Below are 20793 nucleotides of genomic sequence, written 5' to 3'. Positions count from 1 at the left end.
TTAACTTTTTTTAAAATTTCTTTTTATTTCTTTTGACAAGCACATGTTTATATTCTTAACCAGATTTTCACAAAGGGAAAACAAGTTATAAGAATGACTTGTGTCATTGTTTGGACGGGCTGGTGGGAGGGCAGCGTCAAAGTCATCTTATGTATCGAATAACTTTAGCTAGGTTTGACATCTAGTGACCTACATGTATCTTGGTATATCGGAAGAGTTTATGGAGACCTTTCATGGGATTGCATTCGAGGCCCATAGGATCAAGGTCAAGGTCAAAGCTACTATTAATAGAAAAATGGTTGGTATTGGATAACTTAAGTAAGGGTACATATTGCGAGCAAACTTGGTATATATAAAGAGTTTATAGAGACCTTTCATGAGATTGTGTTTTGGGCCCCCGAGAGTTATGGTCACTGTTTACTTTTTAATTTGATTTTCATTGCTTTTGACACACACATACATCATGATTGTATTCACTTCTAAGTCAAAGCGGCGTAGTCCAGCGTGCTTTTTTACCACAGCTCTTGTTAAAAGATAGTTTTACCCAAATTATACCTTAAATAAATAATATGTGGTGAGCTTGATCCTATTTTAAGGCACTGAAGGGTTTTTAGAAATTGAAAGCTTGGGCTTGGTTGGACATTTTTAATTGTAATCATTAATATGTAGCTTGTCCACAAGGACCGAAAAAAAACTGTTAACGTCTTAATATATATGTAAATCGATGTTCAATTTTATGTAGTGATTCTGACAAGGTCTCATTATTGGAATAACCATTTTGCTAAAACTTATAGTTACATTGCACTGTTTTAATGTTTATAGGTATCCAAATTGCGAGAGTGTCCCATGTGAACAGGCCCCACACTGATTCAGGAGCTAGCAGCCACCACCGCAAACCAGTCACATGTTTGCCCCATATGGCAAAGCCCAGGGCGGTGGTGGTCCGAAGGAAACGGGAGCGGTCCTTGTCTTCAGGCATGTCTCCAACCCAGAGGCGAAGAAATACCATCCAAAGGCAGGCTTGCCCCATATAAATGCCATTGTCTGCAAGCAGCTTCAAACATTAACCTCAAACAAGTGTCACTGATAATGTACAATGTAATTTGTAATTAATTATTATCATGTTGAATTAAATAAGTATTTTCCCCGCCATAAAGGTAGGGTGATACACCATAAAGGTAGGAAGATACGGTGATGGATTGGCCATTTCATATGTTTGGCCATTGAAAGTGTTGTTAGCTCATCTGAGCGTAAGCAAGCCCCCGCTTAGGACTGTGAACTCGCATGTCACAATCATATTCCAACTTGTAAAAACTGCTGCCATAACTAGCCTGACTTTCGGTCAGGAGTTTGTCCTTTAAATAACCCACATGTATATAAGAGTGTTAAACACTAGCAACAACAATACGAGCTTGACTTGGAAAGGGGATATAATTCGTCAAGGTTGGTTGTTCAAAACCGGCCGAACAATTCCGGAGGTACGGAAATTTCCGTACCGGTCCGGAAATCGTACGGAAGTTTTCAGAATTTCGTTCATGTGTTTAAAATTTATACTGACCGGACCATTTCCGTACCAATCGTAATAACAAACAAAAATTAACAGCTAATTAAATATTAGTATAAAATATATATTAAAAATGCACTTCACAAAACAGTACATCATTTCATATTCTAATACACCTTCCAGATCGGCAAGTCTTTTATTCCCGACTTTCTTTTCCGGATCGGTACGGAGATTTCCGTTGGTCCGGTCCGGCTAGTCCTATACCCAACCCTTGTCAAAAGTTGATGGTTTGTAACTTCAAATTTGCCAAAAAGTACGATTACCAGACATCTCCTGAAAGGGTTGATGGATTTAAATATTTTTGGGCAGTCCTATTTGACGTACATATGTTATCAAAATTTAAGAAGACAAAACCGTACAATTTCAGCAAATGAAATTGCTGAAAGGTAATCATTAGTACTACTCCCTTAAATAGCCTACGTACATGTCTATAAGAGTGTTAAACACTTGAAGCAACAATTGTGATCTGATTCTAATGCATATTGTTCCCAAATAAGACGAGCTTGGCTTGGAAAGGGGACATAACTCGTCAAGGTTGGTAGTGTTTAAGACCGGCCGAACAATTCCGGAGTTACGGAAATTTCCGTACCGGTCCAGAAATCGTACGGAAGTTTTCAGAATTTCGTTCGGGTTTAAAATTTATACTGACTGGACCGAACCATTTCCGTACCAATCGTTATAACAAAAAAATATATCAGCTAATTAAATATAAGTATAAAATATGTTTTACATTAAAAAGAAACCCATATAGAGAAAGATGCATAAAAAATAGCTCAAATTGATCAGGGACCAAATTGATCACATTGTAATTGATAAATAAATTTATATTTTAATACACCTAGATCGGCCAGTCTTTTATTCCGAACTTCTTTTTCCGGATCGGTACGGAGATTTCCGTTGGTCTTTTATACCCAACCATCGTCTGAAGTTGACGGGTTGTAACCATTCGGAACTCCTCGGCCATTTTATCGAAAACAACCTCGGATGTATGCCGGTACATCTGTTGAAGTAGTTCGTAAAATTTTGAATTATATCATTAGTTAAATGTAGTGTTTTAGAGTTGTATTTATTGATCTAAGTTTAAATTTATTGTCATTGAATTGTATTATAGCAAACATAATGAAGAATCCCAAGAGTTAAGTCACAAAGTTTAACTGCTAAATAAAATTACTACGCGATCTACTTGCAGCGGACTTAAACGTACCACTTTTTGAGTGTGTAAACCATCCATATACATCCGAGGTTGTTTTCGATAAAATGGCCGAGGAGTTCCGAATGGGGTTGTAACTTCAAATTTGCAAAAAAGTACGATGACAAGACATCAACTCCTGAAAGGGATGATGGATTTAAATATTTTTGGGCAGTCATATTTTACGTTTACATGTTAAGAAAATATAAGAAGACAAAATCCTACAATTTCCGCAAATGAAATTGCAGAAAGGTAATCCCCATCCAAAATATCGACGAGATCCATACTATTTCCGGACCGGTACGGAGATTTTCGTTTGACCTTGGGGAGTTATGTCCCCTTTCCAAGTCCAGCGCGTCTTACTTCGGACCAAAATTCATTAGAATCATTTCACAATTTTTGCTTGTAGTGTTTAACACTCTTATATACATGTAGACTATTAAAGACTTGCCGGACCGGACAATTTCCGTACCGTTTTCATTGTATCAAATCAATACATTTTATTAAGTCGAATTATTAAAGGTTCTATTAATAACAAACATCAATCGACTGCTTTTTATGTATTGTATCAAATACATAATACATACGTTACTTATGATTCTTGATAATGTTTGGATATACAACGTGTGAACATATTAATACGCTAACTATAAAACCCATACAGGGAATGATACATCAAAATTAGCTCAAATCAATGTACAAGTCGATTAATTGCAAATTGGCGCAAATTACTATATTTCACCGAACAACAACAATAGTGACAAAGGTTCATTGGTGATTGGTTAACATTAAGTAGACATTTAATTGTTGCATATATATATAAAACGTCTTGTTTACAAATTGCATGTAATTTCTACTTGCACTTCACAACGCAATACATGTTTTCATATTTTAATACACCTCCCAGGCCGGCCAGTCTTGAATACCGCGTCTTTCTTTTCCGGACCGGTACGGAGATTTCTCTTGGACCGGTCTTTTAAACACAACCGTATGTGTTTGTGGTGCTTAAATACGGTATCGACCACAATGTACTGATACCAGACTAAGTACGTCGATACTGTTTTTTTTTTGAAAGCATACAAGTAAGCAATTTTAAAATTTTTATCATTTGAGTTCCCGATGAGTATCATTTCTAGCACCAATTTGAACTAAAACGTAATGATCCTTAATTTAACTCTTTATTGACGTTTCGGTCTTGCAGCTTTTTTCAATATACTAAAAAACCGTTTACCTTTTGAGACTTAACATGGCATCTGTTATATATAAAACAGAATGTCAATAGAACGACCTGACCGTAACCGGAAACAGTTGACCATTTTATGTCAAATTAACGCCGGAACTTGATACGTTATTAGATAACTTTTAAATATAAAATTGAAACGTGAATGACAACAAAACATTAAACATTGACTAACGCCTTGGCCCATATACACCTTCATGGGCTGACTGGCCGGTCCATGACCCTCAGTAGTGTGTAATATTTCATAAATGAATTCCATGTCCTACGATATATGGATTTACCATTTCACAATATCCATGTATCAACCAACCAGGCATCAGAAGGTAATGTCGGATGCCGGGTTTTAGTACCACTAATTGTATTTGGGACATTTCAACCGAAACATGACACTAGACTGGTGGTGTAAGACCAAAGTTATTTTAACTAAATATTTTATATAGACACTTAAAAACAGCCCCAATTGAAAAACAAGCAATTGGCTTTCGTATTTCAACCTTCAATTGTGTTCAAGTATCAATATTTTATTAAAATTGAATGAAAAAGAAGCAAAAAATGTTCTTTTTGCAGAGAACTTGACTGAATTTGACACTCTATTGCAGAAATTGATAGTTTTCAATGTAAATATTGGAAAAATCATAGCTTGTGGAAGTCTGAAAATTAGTTGTTTGTAGCCGATTGACTCCCTGGCGGAAGGGTTATGTATTTAAACTCAATTTTGACAGTCGGGTCAATGGTCAACATGGTGTTTTCTTGTGATTATATTTTGTGTCTTGAATTGTTCTAGAGATGCCATGTCCTTGTTTTTCAATTGGGGTGTGTATAAAGTCAAAAGCCAGGTTAGTGTCTATATGAAACATATAGTAAAAATAACTGTGGTCTCACGCCAGACTGGTACCCTACGTTACTTTTCGGTAAAAGACCAAACACCACAGTGTTCCCTCCCTTAAATTTGCAAACTCAAACAAATCACACGAGGAGTCGGTCCTCAACGAAATTTTCTTCTTTTTATATGTTAAAATAACTTCAGTTATTATAATTTTCTATTTTCTGCCTATTTTCAACCGCAATTTGGCGCATTTTCACCGGCTACTTGGCTCATTTTCGCCCCACCACTTGGCCTATTTTTGCCCCGCCACTTGGCGCTTTTTGCCCCATCACTTGGCCTATTTTCTCCCCGCCACTTGGCCTATTTTCACCTGCAACTTGGCACATTTTCGTCTTCTACTTGGCCTATTTTCACAAGCAACTTGGCACATTTTCGTCCCTCTACTTGGCCTATTTTCACAAGCAACTTGGCACATTTCACCGGCTACTTGGCGCATTTTCGCCCTGCCACTATGCCTATTTTCACCCTGCCACTTGGCATATTTTCACCTGAAACTTCGCGCATTTTCGGCCCGCCAACTGGCCTATTTTCTTTCACCAGCAACTTGGCGCATTTTCGCCCCGCCAGTTGGTGCATTTTCGTCGCGCCACTTAGCGCATTTTCGGCCCGCCAATTGGTCCATTTTAACGGCGCCATTTGGCGCATTTTCGCCCCGCCACTTGGCCTATTTTCTTCCACAACTTGGCGCATTTTCGCTTGCTACTTGGCGCATTTTCGCTCCGCCACTTGGTCTATTTTCAACTGCAACTTGGCCCATTTTCACCGGCTAGTTGGCGCATTTTCGGCCCGCCACTTGGCGCATTTTCGGCCCGCCACTTGGCGCATTTTCGCCTTGCCACTTGGCGCATTATCGCCCGCCACTTGGCCTATTTTCACCATCAACTTGTAGCATTTTCGTACATTTTCGCCCCGCCACTTGGCCTATTTTCACCCTCAACTAAGCGCGTTTTTACCGGCTTCTTGGCGCATTTCTGCGCCGCCACTTGGCACATTTTCGCCCAGCCACTTAGCCAACTATAACTCCGCCACTTTGCGCATTTTCGGCCCGCCACACGGCGTATTTTTGCCCTGCCACTTCGCGCATTTTCGCCCCGCCACTTAGAGTATTTTCGCCTCGCCACCTTGCCATTTTCGCCCAGCCACTTTGCACATTTTCGCCCCGCCACTTGGCACACTATCACCTCGCAATTTGGCGCATTTTCGCCCCAGCACTCGGCCCATTTTCACGCCGCCACTTGGCGTTTAACCCGCCACTTAGCTCATTTTTGCCCCGCAACTTGACGCATTTTCGCCCCGTCACTTGGAACATTTTAACACCGACACTCGGCCCATTTTCACGCCGCCATTTGACGAGTTTCCAACCCGCTTCAATTTTCTCATTTTTCGCTCCGAAATCTGGCCCATTTTTGCCCCGTCACTTGGCGCATTTTCGCCCCGTCACTTGGAACATTTTAACACCGACACTCGGCCCATTTTCACGCCGCCATTTGACGAGTTTCCAACCCTCTTCAATTTTCTCATTTTTCGCTCCGAAATCTGGCCCATTTTTGCCCCGTCACTTGGCGCATTTTTGCCGTCAAGTAGGCATATGAATTCAGCAGAATGATTTGTTTCGATACCGATTGGCGCATTGCACTAACTAATTTACTAATAAAATGACTTATCTCCCATGGGAAATGGCTTTTACTACGCTTTTCTTCCAGCGTAGACATATTTGCCTTTTACTAAGTAAATGCAGAAATTGATAAAAGGACGCCATGCAATTGATTTACCGCACGTCAGAAAATGATATAGATTTTAGCCAGCTCTCCTTAAAGAATGAATTCATGTACTACAAAATAATGTTTATTATCTCGTTGATGGTCAATAAAGTATTGACAATTTTGATACTTTGCCATTTACTTTTCATATAAAGTAAACACTCAGCCACCAAAGAACACCCCAGTGATCTCAATGCCATTATTCGAAACGAGGTCTTATACTTCAATGAATTAATTAATTTCTTAGAATATCCACACACACGTAGAATACCCACTTTCAAACAGTAGAGCATAGAATATAAATGTATATATTAATTACTCCACATTCTAGGTTTATTTGGCATGGACCGTTTAATAATTCACCTCGTTATCTTTGGTAAGTTCATAAGTTTATCATTGCTCTATTATTTTGGTGTGTGATTGGCAACACTCTGAAATCATGACTTAGCATTAACATTGGTTCGTTACCTCTGTAACTTTTTTGAAACAACCAAGTGAATTAAATTGAATTTTGTTTCACTATGATTAACTGTAGTCTAGACAGTGCGCTGATAACGAACAGTCTCAAATCTGAATTCAGACTTAAGACTCATTATGGAAAAACTTCATTTCATTGTAATTTTCCTTTTATCAGAGCATTGATGGTAAAATTTGCTGAAATATATTCATATTTGAATGTTTTACTATTATAAACATACATTTATAGTTAAAGAAATGGAATATATATTAATTTTTGTTCCTTTATAAATGCTTTTCTGAGTCTAGACTTGAACTTGAGAATATTCGTAATCATGTCCTCAGGAATTAAAGACTAATTGAAAACGAACAAAAGCGTTTAGACGAAACTGAAAATGTTAGAACCTTTAACAAGATAAATACTTATATGAACAATAGTATCTCGAAAAAAAAACAACCGAGCCAACCAACATGAGCCGAATGTACGACCACAAACTACAACCACGAGTAGCTCCAAATCACTCGACAGAGCAGGACCCGTATTCACTTACGTTTTGAGTCTGCAGTGAGTTCAGACTCAAAAAAGTAACATATTGATTCGTTATATGTAATTTTTACCTTGGTTTTAAGCGTATTAAACTAACAAAATGGATTTGGATCAAGTATTTGCCTACTGACAAAATGGATTGGGATCAAGTTTTTGCTTATAAACAAAATGGATTGGGATCAAGTTTTTGCCTACTGACAAAATGATTTTGGTTCAAATTTTTGCCTACGAACAAAATGGATTGGAATCAAGTTTTTGCCTACTGACAAAATGGATTGGGATCAAGTTTTTGCCTACTGACAAAATGGATTGGGATCAAGTTTTTGCCTACTGACAAAATGGATTGGGATCAAGTTTTTGCCTACTGACAAAATGGATTGGGATCAAGTTTTTGCCTACTGACGAAATGGATTGCGATCAAGTTTTTGCCTACTGACGAAATGGATTGGGATCAAGTTTTTGCCTACTGACAAATGATTTTGGTTCAAATTTTTGCCTACGAACAGAATGGATTGGGACCAAGTTTTTGCCTACTGACAAAATGGATTGAGATCAAGTTTTTGCCTACTGACAAAATAGATTGGGATCAAGTTTGGTGTTATGTTTTTGACTACTGACAAAATAAATTTGGATCAAGTGTTTGGCTACTGACCAAATGGATTGGGATCAAGTTTTTGCCTACTGACAAAATGGATTGGGATCAAGTTTTTGCCTACTGACAAAATGGATTGGGATCAAGTGTTTGCCTACTGACAAAATGGATTGGGATCAATATTTGCCTACTGACGAAATGGATTTGGATCAAGTTTTTGCCTACTGACAAAATGGATTGGGATCAATATTTGCCTTCTGACAAAATGGATTGGGATCAAGTGTTTGCCTACTGACAAAATGGATTGGGATCAAGTGTTTGCCTACTGACGAAATGGATTGGGATCAATGTTTGCCTTCTGACAAAATGGATTGGGATCAAGTTTGGTATTATGTTTTTGACTACTGACAAAATGGATTGGGATCAAGTTTTGCCTACGGACAAAATGGATTTGGATCTTCTTACAAAATGGATTAGGATAAAGTCTTTGCCTACTGACAAAATGGATTGGGATCAAGTGTTTGCATGAATGATGAAGTTTATTGTGCCATTGTTTTAAAGAAAAATAACTCCTTACGAATTGTGTCTTTATTACAGTTGTGTTGGGCGTCTGTGACGTGACGGGTGAATATTGTACAAATGACAACCAGTGCGATCATGGTTGCTGTGAATACCGATGCTGTGCACAACCCATGCGGTAAGCAACTATATTACTCTAGTCAATCGGAGCACCCTCGGCCATTTTCCTTTGAAAACAACATAAGATATGTATAAACGGTTTACAATTGTCAAAATATTTTACATTTTACTGCGCTGCAAGTAGATCGCGCAGTATTTTGAATTGAGCAGTTAAGCCTTAGGACTTTACTCCGTGGAATCATAATGATTTATGCAATAATACATTTCGCTTGGAATTAATTGAAGTATGGCGGAGCTTAGATATTAGATATTAAAACACGAAAACAGATGTAGTAATTTAATTGATGTAAAAGGTTGCCAGATGTTTCTAAACATAAGTTATCACTTATGACGGGTCAAAAGGAAGTGCACCTGTCTGTGTAATTATCGTGGGAGGCTATACCATTCCTTAGAATACAAAATACTTTTACAGACAACGACATTGCATATAAGCCTTATCATTAAGAATTACACCATTTGCGGGTGTTTAAGGTCCGCCCTCTTCCACTCATGCGATACACACTCCCTGCGTCAGATTTTGCGTCGCCAATGTGTCAGCCAATAAGGTTGTAATCTAAGTCAGTCAGATGACCTGAATTAAAATCTTAAGAAGTAGCGTAATTCACCAGTCAATTGTTATCTCGGCCCCCATGGTCCCCTGCAGGCCGGGGATTCTACCCGGGCTGGGCTGGACCAAACGTCAAAGTCCCCGCTATTCCCCGGACTTGTGGGGGCGTGGTTACAATTGACTGATGCATAAAACGCAAGAGGAAAGTGAAGCAACATTAATTTATGAAAGATTGAAAGAAACATTTGATCAAATTGGAAGCCGGTGAGCTGATTTTTACATTTTGGTCAGTAAAAAATATCAAAATATTTTGCTCAATACAGTGTTAGATTTGTTTTTTGTAAGCAATGCATATATCTGCTTTCAAATGACCTCCACTTGTAGATCGGCGTCCATGATCGGTGGGGTGATCGGTGGCGTCGTGGCGTTTGCGCTGCTGATCACCTTCATTATCTGCTGTGTCTGTATGTGCGGTAAAAGCAGGGGACACGTGGGGCACACGCACGGGGGACAAGCGAACGTCAACGCCGTCTACGGTAGGCTAACGTACTAAGTATTGGTTATGCACCAGTGAATTGTAACCACGCCCCCCAGGTTCGGGGGAATACCAGGGATGGCGGGGACAATGGGCCGTGTTTTACCTTCCAGGTGGCCTTGCAGTGCCGAGTGAATGCGGTGGTTTTGTTTTCGCGCCGAAATAAAAGCGGGGAATGGGCCTTACCTAGGATGTCCTCGGGGTGCGGGGGCATTTGGCGGGGATTTTACCAGCAGTTTGTGCCAGCAGGGCGAGGATTTTACCTGGGATTAGCTGTACCGAAAGTCCCCGCTATTCCCCGGACTGGGAGGGCCCTGGTTATGATTGCCTGGTGCATTACCGTATAACTTTTAAAAATATGTGCACCTAAAAGCAATCTATTACTGCATTTGCTTCGTAAAGAAGTTCTAGCAGAAGCTGGACAAATGCTACTGAATAAAAGATACTTAACAATAATAACAAGGACACACGTGACTCCATATTTATAGACACAGGAGTTATGTCCGTTAAACGCTGTGCCCTCGATATGATGTCTATTACTGGCATTGTTTTATGCTAATTCTGCTACGTAAATTGCGAAAAAGGAGATGTTAAAAACTTATATTAATGCGTCTCTTTCAGTTCAAAACACTGCATCGTACGGACAGCCCATGGAGACCAGGTTGCCGCCAGGGTACCATACACCGCATATGTTTACCGGAAGTAGCCAGCAGTCGCACATGCATCCGGGAAACCCAGGGTCCGCCTTCCCCCTGTCTCCCGGGTACGAGCCCGGTTATCCCCCGGGCCAAGTTTATCCCCCGCCCCCGGCATACTCCCTGCCCCACCCTGGAGCAACCGGAAACCATGAGCAGCAGAGCAAGTTTTAATCATAAAAGAAAACAACAACTTTACCGATTGTCTTATTTATCAACTCATACTTTAAACAATTGAACCTGTATACACTGATTCAAGCAGTATGGTTGAAGAATTTTGTTATTTATGATGTGTTTTAAATGTTAAAGAAAGATAATCCCAGATCGTAATAAATTCGAAATCATTAAGTTATTCACAATTTTTAAACTTTAATTATGTTTAATTGCTATATAGCATTTTTTTTTGCAAATTTTCAGTCGTTTACAGAGTTTGAACAGTGGACTAATATTAAGACTTCAAAGTTTCTCTCATCATAAGGAAACCCATCATAATTCCACACACAAAACATTTCGCAAAATGCAGTAGTTTGTTTTCTACTCCAGTGCAATACGGCCGTATTTCACTCCAATGACGTATCATTACGCGATGTTAAAATGACGTCATAGAAGAAAATAGTGCGTCATTATTTTTATTATGAAAATAAGTATCTTTTAAGAGATTTAACCAGATGTGTGTATAATCAAAGCGTTATTAGTAATGAGTTTTGATCTGGAATGTCGTTTTGACTCTCGTGGATTTTTGCAGATTTAATTTTACTCGGATTTCACGGTTTTGACATTTTAGCCCGTTCTCAAAGTGCTTCTCTAACGTCAACACGCAAAATGCTGGGACACATATTCAACAACTTCATTTTCGACTCATTCATGATCGCATTCAGTGGTATATTGCTTTTTTACACTGAAAAACAACAACACCATGATCCCCACCATATTCATTTAAAAGATTAAGAACACTACTTGTATATTGAAAATCTCATTCAAGCCCTTGGCTAATACATATTATTTAATACTTGAACATGTGTAATTGTTATTTCTGATTGATTCAAGTCTTATGAAATTTAAGACGTCAAAAAATTCACGTTTAAACTGATTACAATCTTTGCCTCAATTCAAATCAATTAAACTCAATATGCTTTATTTTTTCACCAATAATTGATGATTATTAAACATAATTACAAATATGCAAAAAATGGGAGGATCAATCAAATATAAATATATGGATAAGCAATTACATTCAAATTATTTAAAGTTTACAGAGATATTAACAGAAAGATATATATTGCTTTATACGTACAGTACACACACACTGTGCTTTATATTTTAGGTACACACAAACCTGTTTTTTTGCAAATGCCTTTCCTAAAGCTACCCTTTAACAGATTGAACGTTTTGACAACTTTTTATTATTTTTTTGTCTTGGAACGAGCCAATTTTTGCGAAAATCCATGGAGACCAGTTATATAAGATTGCTGCCAAAACATTAGATCGCAGATTTTTGTATTTAAGTTAAAAAAATAATGTTTTATGAATTTTTAATCCATAAAACATTAATTTTCGAACGGAATTGTGAAAATTTACGATCTGAATTTTGTCAGCAAACTCATATCAATGGTTTGTAGATATTTGTGCAAAAAATGCCCTTTCCAAGACAAAAAAATAAAAAAGTTGTAAAAATGGTATATCTGTGAGAGTGCAGCTTTAAACTTGTGGGGTGACCTTTGAGATATTTTAAAAATGCTTATAATTCAATACTTAAAGAAAGATAGTTCATATACGTTATTTAATGAGTGCATTGCCACTGTTAAGAAGGAGAAATATCTTCAAAGCATAATAGTTTGTCTATTTGTATTTCAAATTATTCATCGATAATACGAGAGATTGATCGATTTAAAAATGTTTAAATTCTAATCTTCAGAATTAGCGTTCAACCCCTTTTCAAAATGCCCAGTTGGATAATATTGGAATAGTATCCAATAACAAAAGTAGACCAAGGTTTGGCAAAGGCCCAGGGAACAACTTAAATGCATAAAACAGATCTATTGTAGGGTAAATCATAATAAAAACTGATTTGAAATAGATCGTCACTAGATCGCGAAGACTGGTTAAGCGCTACTGAAAAGCTCGTCCCATTGAAAGGTCCATCTATCTGTTTATAGGTATAATGTTTCAAGCTCAATCAAACGACGAGTAATGCTTTACAGAGAATGACATTGTTGAATTCGTTTTGTTTAAGATATTTGACAAAAGTGCACGACCGAATTTTGCAATCAGACTTGAAAATCAGTTAGACTCTTAACATTCAGAACTGTTCATATATTTTAAAGAAATGACATCAACTACGTTAACGGTGCGTTTGCAAGATTCGCTTTAGCGAAGGTAGTTTTGGAAACAAAATCTGTATTTTCGGATTAAATACGGTGGGTGTTAGTTATACGTAAATGTATGAGAAAGCTGCAGGAATAGTTCGGACCCATGTCAATATTCAAGAGCAATGGGGTTAAATGATTTTTTAAATGAAAGGAATATAAAGTGGGGGAAGTTTTTTTCAATGATTTTAAACGTTTAATAATCGGCTTAGGTAGGATCAGCTCGATATTTGACTTTCAAAGATTAATTATAAACAACTTTAAATTGAATATGATATGGACGGATATATTATATTGAAGATCAACTTTTTTAAAGTGCAATTTTGCAAAAAAAAATTAATCATTTTGCATGAAAACGGTATAAATATTATGGATAATTATTAGGAGACCTTGTCGCATGAGGTCCTTTATACTGTTAATAAGAATATCAAATTTCTTTTACGATTATAAAAGATAGCTGCCGACTTGAATACTGATTTAAAAGTACAGATTTGAAAGAAGTGTTAAATAAGAGTACAAATAAATGTTTTCATTTAAACATTAGACTTGCCTTTAAAGCATGATATTGTTAATACAAAAATTGATTTAAACTTGACCATGAACTCATTGTCATAGAATTGATATGAACAAACAAGAGAATATGGATTCATATCGCGTACAAGTTTGAAAGCTGAGAAGGAGGTAATATGGAATAAGTATAAAACAAGAGAGAACAAGAGAGAGCAGAGAGGAAAGAAGACATAAAGTAATAAAGACGGAGTAAAAGACGGATAAAGACAAAAAAGATGCATTTGTTGAAAAGCGTAACAAAGAAACAAGCGACAGTGGAGAGCTAGTTGAAATGCCGTAAGTGCGACGCAGGTATATCATCATTTGGAAAGAAATGATATGATAGTACACCCGTGACAGAGTTAAGAATGAGATGTAGTGTGAGATGTAGAAGACCACAGTGTAGAGACATTGACCTTCAACACAGCAGACCCACTGATTTCATCACATCAAAGGTTTGTTTTTAAATAGTAATTCCTTTTCCGCTGACCGTTACAAGGCGGCATTTCTAACATTCTGACCGTTCCGAGGCGGTCACCCCAACATTTTAACCATTCCGAGGAGGTAACCATTACCATTCTGACCTATTTGAGGCGGTAATTCCAATTTTTAGATGGTTCAGAGGTGGTATTTTTAACATTCTGACCGTTCCGATAAGGTATCTCCAACTTTCTGACCGTCCCGAGGCGGTAATCCCAACATTTGACCGTTCCGATGCGATAATCCCAACAGTCCGACCGTTCCGAGGCAGTAACCCCACCATTCTGACCGTTCCGATGCGGTAATCCCAACATTCTGACCATAACGAGGCGGTAGCCCCAACATTCTGACCGCTCTGATACAGTATCCCCAACATTCTGAACGTTCCGAGACGGTAACCCCAAAATTCTGACCGTTTCGAGGCGGTAGGCCCAACATCCCACCAGTCTGACCGTTCCGATGCGGTATCCCCAACTTTCTGACCGTTCTGATACAGTATCTCCAACATTTTGACCGTTCTGATACATTATCCCCAACATTCTGATCGTTCCGAGACGGTAACCCCAAAATTCTGACCGTTTCGAGACCGTAATCCCAACATCCCAACAGTCTGACCGTTCCGAGGCGGTAACCCCAACAGTCTGACCGTTCCGAGGCGGTAACCCCAACTTTCTGACCGTTCCGAGGCGGTAATCTCAACATTCTGACCGCTCTGATACAGTATCCCCAACATTCTGACTGTTCCGAGGTGGTATCTCCAACATTCTGACCGTTCCGAGGCGGTATCTCCAACATTCTGACCGTTCCGAGACGGTAAGTCCAACATTCTGACCGTTCCGAGGCGGTAATCCCAACTTTCTGACCGTTCCGAGGCGGTAGACCCAACATTCTGACCGTTCCGAGTCGATATCCTAATTTTCTGTCAGTTCCGAGGCGGTAACCCCATCATTCTGACCATTCTGAGGCGGTAGTCCCAACATTCTGACAGTTCCGATGCGGTAACCCCAACATTTTGATCGTTGTGAGGCGGTAGCCCCAACATTCTGTCAGTTTCGAGGAGGTAACCAGAATATTCTGACAGATTCGAGGCGGTAGCTCCAACATTCTGACAGTTTCGATGCGGTAGCCCCAACATTTGACCGCTCTGATGCGTTATCCCCAACATTTTGACCGTTCCTAGTCGGAAACGCCAATATTCTGACTGTTTGAAGCGGTAATCCCAACATTCTGACCATTCCGAGGCGGTAACGCCAACATTATAACCGATTCGAGACGGGAAATCTTGTACATGTAACCAATGTCATTGTTTGAGGTCTCGAAACGTGTGCCTTTTAACAAGGTCATGGCTACAGGTTTTGAAACTCGTGCATTTAAACACTGTCATGGTTTTCTGACTTGAAACTTGTGATTTTGAACAAGGTCATGGCTACAGGTCTTGAAACTTGTGCATTTAAATATTGCATGATAAGAGGTATTGAAACTTATGCATTTAAACATTGTCATGGTAAAAGGTCTTCAAACTTGTGGATTTCAACAAGGTCATGGTTAGAGGTCTTAAAACTTGTCAATTTAAACAAAGTAATGTCAACAGGTTTTGAAACGTGTATATTTCAACAAGATCATGGTAAGAGGTCTTGAAACTTGTGCTTTTAAACAAGGTCATGGTAATAGGTCTTGAAACTTGTGCTTTTAAACAAGGTCATGATAATAGGTCTTGAAACTTGTGCTTTTAAACAAGGTCATTGTAAAAGGTCTTGAAACTTGTGCTTTTAAACAAGGTCATTGTAATATGTCTTGAAACTTGTGCTTTCAAACAATGTCATTGTAATAGGTCTTGAAACTTGTGCTTTTAAACAATGTCATGGTAATAGGTATTGAAACTTGTGCTTTTAAACAAGGTCATGGTAATAGGTCTTGAAACTAGTGCCATTAAACAATGTCATGGAAATAGGTCTTGAAACTTGTGCTTTTAAACAAGGTCATGGTAATAGGTCTTGAAACTTGTGCCATTAAACAATATCATAGAAAGAAATCTTGAAACTTGTGCTTTTAAACAATGTCATGGTAAGAAATCTTGAAACTTGTGATTTTAAACAATGTCATGGTAAGAAGTCTTGAAACTTGTGCTTTTAAACAATATCATGGTAAGAAATCTTAAAACTTGTGCTTTTAAACAACATCATGGTAAGAAATCTTGGAACTTGTGCTTTTAAACAATGTCATGGTAAGAAGTCTTGAAACTTGTCCTTTTAAACAATGTCATGGTAAGAAGTCTTGAAACTTGTGCTTTTAAACAATGTCATGGTAAGAAGTCTTAAAACTTGTGCCATTAAACAATGTCATGTCAACAGGTCTTGAAACTTGCTCGTTTCAACAATATCATGGTAAGAAGTCTTGAAACTTGTGTTCATAAACAATGTCATGGTATAAGGTATTAAACCTGTCCTTTTTAACATTGACATGCTGAAACTTGTCTATTTCAACAATGGCATAGTTAGAGTATTTAGCTGGTTGGCTTGTCCATGTAGTTATGATTGTATAATGAAAATGTTAGCTTTTGATAAATGCTTATTCAGACGTCATTGTCATTTAAAGGGCCCCCGCCCTTATTATGTCAACTGTGTATCATTGAAAGACGCCTACTTTCAAGCAACACGCCTTGATGTTTGCTCTTTTTTGTAAGCATTTGTTATACAATCTTAGTTCCAATGCTTATTGCCATAAGATATCGAGCAATTTCGATCAACAATTTCGATTCATCTTGTCCGCTCTTTTGCAAAAATATTGGTGAGCTTACTATCTTTACCGATACATTATTAACAATTATGTTATGATCCTTGATATTAAGATTGTTTACCAGATTTACTTGTAGCGCTTTCTTTACGTAGTCTAACTTTTGCAGCACTGGGTTACAATGTGTCAAAGCATTTTATCTCAAACCTATTCTTTGTGCTCTGTTTTACTCACGAATTTCTTTCCTCAGCGCACGAATGACGCTGGTTATGGGGATACTATCTTAAACACACACGCAAAAAAGTTCTCATTTATAACAGCGTTAAGGCCCAGAAATTGAAAAGACTTGACCAAATTTATTTTTCCTCTCTGAAAATCGAGCATTTCTTATCCATTCTTAACCATATGTGATCGCAATTTTTATATGCATAGTATGGCAACTGATTTTAATCATTACACTCTTCATTCGGGTGTTATAGCTTGTTAATTATCAACAATCGTTACATCTGTTTCTCTCAAGATTGACTGTTGCATGATAATCACAGAAGTGGACGCTCCAAGCAAGCGACACATTCTCGTCTTAGATACCGGGTTATAGGAGTATATTATTTCAAATTCCAGTTTCTCAGTCCATGGTTCGGCCTAGTGTGGAGCGTCATCTGGTTGCTGTTCTTTACCACCACTCTGCTGTTAGATGTGTTCTACTCCACTCGTAAAGAGCACCGCAAATACTGGCTGCTCTATTTGAGGAACTGGTCTTACTGTCTTATGTCGTTGACACTGACCTGTGAAACGACGGTTCGGCTCCTGGGTTCGATATCTTCAAACCGTTTGCTTAAAGGTAATTGGTTTTATGAGTGTACAATAATATCCACTTGCATTATGACCCAGTAAAAATTTGTGTTGGACTTTAGAAGGCACCTAAAATCCCTCATCCGAGATGACTTTAAAACATATGGTGTCAAACGTAGCAATGTATGTTATATAAAATCATAAAAATTTGGAGACCTCGTTAACAATTTCTACCTTGGTATATTTTATGTGTTCACGCCCAATTTTCAGATTGTGTTAAAGAGTGTTTTCACGCACACATACGAAGTATCCATTATGGCGAATAATTATATGTTTCAGGAGCAAGGATGCCAGTTATTTTGAAGGTGCAGTGGATTCTCTACAGTACTAACAACGTCGTCGCTGTAACACATACAGTGATGCATGTGTCCATATTGTATGAAGGTTTGTAACGGAAGATTTAATACTTACTGTAATGAAATTATTAAGAATACTTAAAAAATTCAGATCATTTTATTCATGGTATAAAAGCACAACTAATGTAGAAAATCATTGTTTACAGTAAGTTTTACTAATCGGCAAAATATGAGGCATTCTAATTACTGCAATTATTTGACATGCAACATAAATGACTATAGCGATCTAGTTTTCATTGTATTATTGCTTAAATCTGTGTAAAACAATGCCTTTAAACCTTTTTTATGCCTCTAGGTCTGGACTTTGAGACTATCAACAAAGTGCTGCTCACTACCATCTACGTCATCACAAACAGCGTCTTTGTAACACGGATTCCGGTCAAGTTTCTTCACTGTTACCAAGCGCCCGTTTTCATCCTCTTTCATGCAATAACGTGTGCTGTATACCAGTCTTCCAAACAATCAAGCGATTTCCGGTTTTATCTAGACTGGTCTCGACCAAACAAAAGTGGTGCTATTCTAGTCATTGTGATTGTTGTCTCCATTATTGTTCACTGTGTATTCTTTTCAATCTACAAACTACTGGTTCTACTGTACAAAAGGTTTTTCTCTGGGGTGAAAGAAATTCCTGACGATATAGGGAGTGTGGAAAATTTACATAGACATGCTACTGCCACAGATGTTGTTATAGACGAAATACGCACACAGGAAGAGGTGGATTTCACTCCTAATACCAAAGATGACCTTGACCTTAAGGCAAGCTCGTCCGAAAGAGATGAAGAATTCAATAAAAGGTGTTCACGCTTATTCAAAAGTGAGTCAGATCTTGGTGATTATCGAACGAAAAATGGGCTTTATTGCGATTTTCTTGACTCGAGAGTTTTGTTTCATAATAGACGAATGAGTGATGTAGGTCAAATGAAAACTCGCACAAATATTTCCCCACGAGTAACTGTAATTGTTGTTCAGAAATATTGTGAAGAGGACGAAATGGATGATTCTGAAAGTTGTGATTTAAGTTTTGACTCGACAGAGTCAACCCAGTGTCCGCAAGACGAGAGTCTTTAAGTTACTAATACTATTATTATTATTATTATTATTATTATTATTATTATTATTATTATTATCATCATCATCATCATCATCATCATCATCATCATCATCATCATTATTATTATTATTATTATTATTATTATTATTATATTATTATTATTATTATTATTATTATTATTATTATTATTATTATTATCATTATTATTATTAATAATAAGTTATAGATAAAGTAACTAATTACACTTAAATGCATATATCAAATGTCTACAGATGTTGACCATTGCAATTCTAGACCTACCATGGATCGGAGAATTCTGCCATCAATATTGTCTAAGTGAAATTTCTATGTGTTCCTATCTAATTCGCATTCAGCGAATGAATTGGTGCAGATCGATTGTGACTACATGACTATTTGGATTGCTGTCGCCCGTTTTTATAGTTGCGCAATTCAAGTTAATATACAAAAGACTACCAGGATGTAATGGTATCTACCGATTAGAATGTTTCCAATTCAAACTGTTTAAATAAAAAATGTATGATATCAAAGAAAACATTTCAGAAACACGAAATATCAAATGTTTATATACTAGTATTAGAAAATGTCAAAATATGCCAATACCACTTTATAAATACTTACTGTGTCCGTGTATTTCGTTTTCATACCATGTATTATAAGCAAACCTTTTTTAGAATTGTATATTAAACAATGGAACATTATATGTGGAAACTGTAAGGGCGCTTCCTTTTTTTGTTAATCGAATAAGTACCTTGACCTGATTTCTTAAGTGAAGAAATAACCATGATAAATTACAACATGTCGCAGTGGAATTTGAATGGGACGCCGTATTTTTTATTGGAACTATATAACGCGTTCAATATTCCATATTTGATAAACATCTGTGATACTTTACATATTGAATAGATGCTTCGAGTCACTGGTAAAATCCTGAAGAATGTTCGTTGATTTATAACTGAAAACTGTTTACTTATAAAGACAAGACTGCAAGTAGAGTGAATTAGAAAAAAAGGAGAATAACAGTAGGATATAAACAAGTAATTGGACGTTTGCAAACCATTCAAGTCTTCTCGGATTTCGAACAATTTGGTCAGTTTCTAGTGTTTAACCTCAAAACGTGACATCTTGATCAGACATGTCAAGAGACTGGATTGCATCTTAATATCATCCTGACTTCTCAACCAGCCTTGGCCAAGGGCACCTCGTTCAACCGGTGACAAATCTGGCGTCCAAGACTCAGACGATTCAAGACTCCCAAAAACCTCCTTGCTTTAGACACCATAGAGATTCCTCTGGCACGTCATATGCACGTGGCCGTCCTGAGACATAACACATAACGAGGAGAGTTATATGGCAATACAAGCGAGTTCGAATGATGGCATATAACTGATAGCGTTCGTGAATTTATCTAGTTCACCAGTTAGTATATAACTTACTAAGTGGAATTCGCAAACCATAACTAGTAAACCTGTTACTGTTGTACTCCTAAAGAGGTAGCAGGTGGCAGTTCTGCATGGGCACTTTCAAGACAGTTTTTAGTCTCATGATATTTATCTTACCGAAAAGGTTTCGTGAATATTAACTAGATAGCTAGATAATTATCGCGAAATTTCAGTGGTTAACACGAAACAATTCGCGAACGTTAACAGGTTATCTTACGGCAGGTATATGCCACCAT

General features: G+C 37.6%; 2 protein-coding genes across 2 annotated transcripts; both read left to right on the top strand.

Moving 5' to 3' along the window:
• The first annotated feature begins 2515 nt into the window (after window positions 1–2515).
• On the top strand, window positions 2516–10936 carry LOC128216582 (cysteine and tyrosine-rich protein 1-like). Its single transcript, XM_052923191.1, has 4 exons — window positions 2516–3005; window positions 8832–8931; window positions 9865–10016; window positions 10637–10936. The coding sequence occupies exons 1-4, from the start codon at window positions 2990–2992 to the stop codon at window positions 10882–10884; spliced, it is 516 nt and encodes a 171-aa protein (XP_052779151.1). The 5' UTR covers window positions 2516–2989; the 3' UTR covers window positions 10885–10936.
• A 1982-nt stretch (window positions 10937–12918) lies between these two features.
• Window positions 12919–19832, top strand: LOC128218073 (uncharacterized). The gene is made up of 4 exons (XM_052925603.1): window positions 12919–14080; window positions 17460–17679; window positions 17970–18074; window positions 18342–19832. The coding sequence occupies exons 1-4, from the start codon at window positions 13994–13996 to the stop codon at window positions 19112–19114; spliced, it is 1185 nt and encodes a 394-aa protein (XP_052781563.1). The 5' UTR covers window positions 12919–13993; the 3' UTR covers window positions 19115–19832.
• The last annotated feature ends 961 nt before the right edge of the window (window positions 19833–20793 follow it).

Source organism: Mya arenaria, chromosome 14, assembly GCF_026914265.1.
Source record: "Mya arenaria isolate MELC-2E11 chromosome 14, ASM2691426v1".
Taxonomy (NCBI): domain Eukaryota; kingdom Metazoa; phylum Mollusca; class Bivalvia; order Myida; family Myidae; genus Mya; species Mya arenaria.
The sequence above is the reverse complement of the archived record's forward strand: the minus strand, read 5'-3'. Positions and strand labels throughout refer to the sequence as shown.